Below are 6,601 nucleotides of genomic sequence, written 5' to 3'. Positions count from 1 at the left end.
TCCAACTGTATCCATGTCGACATTCGGGTCAAAAACTGTGAAAAAAACCATGTCGAAACTTGCGACCTGTCGACCCAAAGTCATGTTTGACAGTTTCACCTGCACATTCTATATGTCGGTATTTTCACCATGTCGGGATTTTGTCCTTGTCGGTATTTTAAATGTCAGTATTTTGTCCTTATCGGTATTATAACCCTTTTGGGATTTGGACCCTGTCGGGATTTGGACCGTCAGGATTTCATACCGAATCCGCTGCAAGTGCTACAGTTCTTTAGCTGGCAACCTAGAGTGCTACCAGAACTAGAGCCGGCTCTGAGTATTATGATTGTGGGCAGAGGACATTTCTGCTGCTTTCTGGTTAAGTTGGTCAAATAAAAGCATGCGGATTTGATCAGTGAGTGTACTAATAGGAACACCCTGCGGCTCCCGGGATGGGTAGGTGTGCTGCGGTGTGCAGAGCCCCCCTGGATAAGAGCACAGACGGGTAAACAGCATACACACACTGTAGCCGGGAGAATATAGTGAGGGCATTGCCAGTACTACACAGTTCACTGCAGTGCCTCTGTTCCCAGCAGCACCACGTGCTCGCACTTCCTGGATACGTCACGGCCGTACAGCACTCTCCGATTGGCTCCCCGGACAGTACGTTCTCCGCTGGCAGGATCGCCCCGTGCCACGTGGTGCCCTCCGCGCTCTGTTATTGGCTAGAATACGGATTCCCAGGCGCTGGAGCTGTGAGGCCTGGGCTGGGACACCGGGTGCTGGCGAACTCTGGGCACCGAGTCAGCGCGGAGACATGCTCGCTAGAAACCCCCACAAGGCCACCCGCCCTTCTCCGGCCGCCCATGGTGAGAGCCCCGGGGGCCGGGAGGAGGCGGATGCAGGTGACAACACGGAGGACCTCCATATTGTAAAGTCTCCCAGTGACCCGAAGAAATACCGGTTAGTATAGCAGGCTTTTATCTTGTGCCCTACTTCTGTCGTCAATCTTCTAGCCCCTGTCTACCCCCTGACGTTACTCATGTTCACTTCCCTTTGACAGCACTCTTCTAAGTGTGCCTTCTACCCCTGACGTCACTCTTCTAAGTGTGCCTTCTACCCCTGACGTCACTCTTCCTGCCATGACTTTCTTCCTCTGATGTCACTCATCCCGCCCCTGCCTTCTTCCTCTGATGTCACTCATCCCGCCCCTGCCTTTTTCCTCTGATGTCACTCATCCCGCCCCTGACTTCTTCCTCTGATGTCAATCATCCCGCCCCTGACTTCTTCCTCTGGTGTCACTCATCCCGCCCCTGACTTCTTCCTCTGGTGTCACTCATCCCTCCCCTGACTTCTTCCTCTGATGTCACTCATCCCGCCCCTGACTTCTTCCTCTGATGTCACTCATCCCGCCCCTGACTTCTTCCTCTGATGTCACTCATCCCGCCCCTGACTTCTTCCTCTGATGTCACTCATCCCGCCCCTGACTTCTTCCTCTGATGTCACTCATCCCGCCCCTGACTTCTTCCTCTGATGTCACTCATCCCGCCCCTGACTTCTCCCTCTGATGTCACTCATCCCGCCCCTGACTTCTCCCTCTGATGTCACTCATCCCGCCCCTGACTTCTTCCTCTGATGTCACTCATCCCGCCCCTGACTTCTTCCTCTGATGTCACTCATCCCGCCCCTGACTTCTCCCTCTGATGTCACTCATCCCGCCCCTGACTTCTCCCTCTGATGTCACTCATCCCGCCCCTGAGTTCTCCCTCTGATGTCACTCATCCCGCCCCTGCCTTCTTCCTCTGCTGTCACTCATCCCGCCCCTGCCTTCTTCCTCTGCTGTCACTTTTTCCGCCCCTGACTTCTCCCTCTGATGTCACTCGTACCGCCCCTGCCATGTCCATGATGCCTCTTACTGGCATCACTCATCGCTAAAGGTGCCCATACATGTTGCGATGCACACTCCCACGCACATCCTATCGCACAGATCAAAAAGTATGTGCTGCACATACTTTTTGAACTAGATCCCGATCGCATCGCATCACATGCAAATGCGATCTAGACCAAAATGCATGAAATGATTGCACCGTGTATGGGCTCCTCCACTCTTTGGGTGTGTTTAGCTTTTGTTTCTGTCTATGGGTCTCTCCATCCTGTTGGAGTGTAGTATATACAAGTCTGCAAGGGCAGAGCATGCTACTAGGGATGATCATTGATTGTTTATGACCGATGTTGAATGGTGTTGTCATCGATGGGAGAGAACCAGATGGTTGCCCTTCATCGATGGCACAAAATTTTTTTTTTTTTTTTTTTACAAGGTGCAGGGACACTTACAGTAGCATAGCTCCGCTCCTGACAACTGGGAAGCCCTGCTCCCATGCTGTGATTGGCCCGTGGGCCATTCACTGAAAGAATAGGAATGATCATCGGTGGATGAAACAATCAATGGTCTCCCATGTTTGGTGACTATCGATGGCCCCTCGTCGTTTTGCCATCGATATTGGGCACACCAATGTCCATCCCTCATGCTACCCCTTTTTTTGTAAATGTATTTATAACTCGTTAGTGTTACAGAATAATGCACAAAAAGGTTTCAATCCACTTAATGTATATATAACACTCCTGTAATTCTACATGCCTGTTATAGAATGGGAAATAGTTTAATCTCCGGAACCACAATTAATTTATTTGTATTTTTTTTTCTACCATTTACTTACCTTTATGTTATGCATAAATACAATTTGATTGACAGCTTTGAACAGCCTAGTTTAAAACTAGTTACACACCAGACAGATAAGAGGAATGTTCCATGAATTCACACACCTATTGTTCTTCTCTGAACAATAAATGTTGTTGTGGTGAGTTGTTTGAATGTTCTTTGTTGGGCCGATCTTGCACACACTGCATTTTGTGGTACTCTATGGATTCATCGGGAATGACAAACATTGTGCAGCACTTTTGATGTCGGGTTTGTGAACAACCGTTATCTCCGGTGCTGAGGATATACTGTGCAATGATCCGACCAACCAATGAAGAATTGGCTGATTGGCCCAATTTTTGCACAGGGTTTACCTAGCATAAAGCTGGCCATACATCTGTAATTGATAGGGGCAATTTGACAATGTTGTGATCATTGCTCAAGTCTAAACCATTGCTAATTAATGGGCTTCCCCAATTGATTGTTTTGCGATCAAAAATTGATCACGATTGCAGATTGGCCAACATATTGGTCAGTCTGCAATGGATTGCATGTGTAATTGCTAATGCTTGATGGCGATCGGTTATCATTTTGACAACCGTACAATTGCTTACAATGAGATGCAACCCCCAGTATCCAGTGCGGCGAGCCCCGTGAGGGGCGGCGGTACGCGTCCTCCAACCTATCCACGTCGGCGTGGAGTTGATTTTAGATAGTGTGGCGAGCTGACGCGGATTACTTCACATGTATTCCGCATCCCCTCGCGGGCCTCGCTGCGCTCGCCACGCTTTGGGCTCGGTGGCTCGCTGCACTCACCACACTATTTAATTTCAACTCCATGCTGACGTGGATAGTGGGGGTAAGTATTTGTTAAGTATAAGCGCTGTCTAGGTGTTGCGTGACTGTGTGATGATGTGTCCGAAAGAAATGAAAAGAAGATGAATTTTAATTATTATTTTTGGATAACAATCCAAGTCAAATGTGTTAGATAAATATATGTTCTTAACCTAAAAAATCGATTCATTTAAATTCATCTTCTTTTCATTTCTTTTTGACACCTCATCACACAGTCACGCAAAACACCTAGGCAGCGCTTATATTCAACAAATACTTACTAATGAATCAGCTTTTTTGGTTTCTGACTGTTGGAGGAGACTAATCACATGGAGCAATCCAAAACTAACATGGGGATAACACCTGATGCAACTTAGTATTACTGTAAATGGCTATGTCATGATGACGTATTACTGAAATTCATCTCCTCCATAGAATTTAGTTTGGATGAAGACACTTACAGTGCCTACCTTTTTGATGTTCCCCATTTCTGCTCCTTGTTTCACCAGTGTATTAGGTGTAACATTGACCTTGGTGTTTCTCCTTCTCCTATCACCTAAATCCCTGCAGGTTTATTAAGCTGGACAATGGCCTTGGAGCATTGCTCATCTCTGATATGACATCGCCGGGTAGCGCTGCCACCGAATCCTCGGATGATGAAGACAATGACGATGACGAGCAGTGGGAGACTGAGGATGACAGTGAGGATGAGAGCGAGGATGGTTCTGAAGATGACGATGATGATGAAGAAGAGGGTGACGAGGAAGATGAACATGAGTCGGACAGCCTGTACACCAGACACAAGAAGGGCTGCACTGAAAAGCTGGTACTGTTTATTGGTGATACTTTGCTGATTTCTGATGACGTTCTATGCATGCACTGGAGCACAAATGTGTTTTACATTGGGCATCGCTCATCCTCATTACAGGCTGGTGCGTGCAACCTGAGCAGAGTTTAATAGGACGTGGGGCATCCATGATGACCATTTCACGTGTGTTGGTTCTTCTTTCAGTAGTGTTCATTCTAGCGCTCTGCATCTTCCAAACCCCATGCAGTTCCTCTTCCCTGCATGGGGGGGGGAGGGCTCTCTGCTCTGGTGCTTCTAGTACAAGTCCTGTCTGCGGTATCCGGTCCCTGGGTCAACATTATCTCGGTTGAAAGTCATTAGGTCAACCACTTATGGTCAATAGTGACTAGGTCTACACCTAAGAATGGTGGACAAAGTTTAAGGTCAACATGGACATGGTCAACATGAGTTTTTTTCATGTGTGTGATTTTTTTTTTTTGTTTAGACCAACTAGCCCATGTTGACCTAGACACCAACAAAAATGTGAAAAACTTTTGTCGACCATGTCAACCTTGAACTTGTGTCGACCTAGTCACTGACCTAGCGACAGTTTTAGCATGGTCAAAGGCCAAAACTGTAGCAAGGTGTGCTGGGTTGTGTAGTTCAACAACAGCTGGAGGACCAAAGGTTTCCCAACCCTGACCTAGCAGAAATTGTTCCAACAAAACAAACCCCCTGCACTAATATGTTCTTATTTGCTGGGGCTCGATGTTTCTCTGCGACATGTATAAAGCATTAGGGTATGTGTCTGCTTTATCTACAGTCTGCTGCTGCCCTTTGCATTGGCGTTGGAAGTTTCAGCGATCCGGAGGACCTGCCGGGATTAGCACACTTCTTGGAGCATAGTGAGTGTCACATTTGCACGCCGGTGCTAACTTATGTTCATTAGAAACAGCCACTGTCATAGTTGCCACAGTTTTTTTTTCTCATATTTGGTGTTTTACTAGTTATATGTGTAAGGCAGAATGAGTCCGGAACTCCATGGACTTAGTTATATAAACTATAGGTTTATGTGCAGCACATTCAGGAATGTTTTGGACCTATTCATTCCTTTTTTCACGCTGAGATATTTAGACTTCGCTCCATGTGGAACCTCCTTAAGTGGAGCTGCTGAAACTGCATTCTCTGGAAATTGAAAGTTCTCTTCCCAAAGGATTTCTACGCAAAACTGAACAGACTTCAAAAGTCCTTGTAGTGAGAGGATCTTGTCCTCCTGAGAAGAACACCCATCGCTGGCCATAATTGAACAGAAGAGCCAGGGGAATACTAGGAAGGTGCCAGGTTAGACTGCTTGCTGTTGCCAATCCAAACATGAGATTGTAATGACAGGGAACCTGTAGCAAGGCCTGGATTTTCAGATCATCCATATAAGAAATGATATTAATTCTGCTTCAGGACCAATTCCTACTGTTCTTCTGGGACTGGAACCAGTAACTGGAGATCAAGGACTGAGTGTCTGTTAAGTCTCTAGGATGCAGCAATACTGTCTTGGGTGGGGACTTCAGGAGATGTAGCCCCAGGTGATTTTCACCCAGGTGTGTGAGGTTACATGAAATCACTGGTCCTGGAAGAGAAGCACACAGGATCCCATCACAGCAGTTCCTGAGTAGACAGAATGGCCGTCCTATTGGCTGTTTGTCTTAAGGCTTCCTCCTTGCTGACTTCCAAGAGAGCATGACTTTGCTGAGACAACTGACAGATAAATTATAGATCCAATAAGCTGTTAACGGCGGTGTCCTCCAGGTACTTAGAGGTTTCATGGATATGCTCCACCAGAGTAAGCAAAATCTGAGCAGGGCCTAGCAGTTCACTTAACCTGCAAAAGGCGGTTCTGGTGCCAGTCATGGTACTGGTTGGAGGCATAGGTAGCTCAGTGTATATGTGCGGTGGCAGTAACTGGGTCAGAACACTGGTGTTATATCCCACAGTGGGAGTGGCCTATGGGCCTGAGGGGATTTTCCTTATGCAGTACTGGACAACGGTCTGGCATCCTACATTCCTTGCTGCTGGTGACCCTAGTTTAACCTAATGCTTGGGCTCCATGCTTCTGATCTGTTGGTGCACTTAATGTGCTCGTGCCTTTAAAGGTGTCTAGTTAAGGCCATAAAAAATATGCACGTAATCGCAGGAATAAGCCATCCTAGGTGGGAAGATCCTGTAAGTAATAAGTAGGCTGTTTTGTTGTTGTTTTTTAAACTTAATTTATAGGTTTGGTCATAATACCTTTTTACTGTAATGTGTAT

General features: G+C 46.9%; 1 protein-coding gene across 1 annotated transcript in view; it reads left to right on the top strand.

Annotated features, from left to right (window-relative positions):
- The first annotated feature begins 558 nt into the window (after positions 1-558).
- NRDC (nardilysin convertase) overlaps positions 559-6,601 on the top strand; it is a 45,101-nt gene continuing 39,058 nt past the window's right edge. The window contains exons 1-3 of the mRNA XM_083157399.1: positions 559-942; positions 4,082-4,337; positions 5,122-5,203. Coding sequence (XP_083013525.1) covers positions 797-942; positions 4,082-4,337; positions 5,122-5,203 — 484 coding nt within the window. The 5' untranslated portion in view covers positions 559-796. The remainder of the gene's footprint in view (positions 943-4,081; positions 4,338-5,121; positions 5,204-6,601) is intronic.

Source organism: Crinia signifera, chromosome 8, assembly GCF_055691185.1.
Source record: "Crinia signifera chromosome 8, ASM5569118v1, whole genome shotgun sequence".
Lineage (NCBI taxonomy): Eukaryota > Metazoa > Chordata > Amphibia > Anura > Myobatrachidae > Crinia > Crinia signifera.
This window is presented reverse-complemented; position numbering and strand designations above follow the sequence as displayed.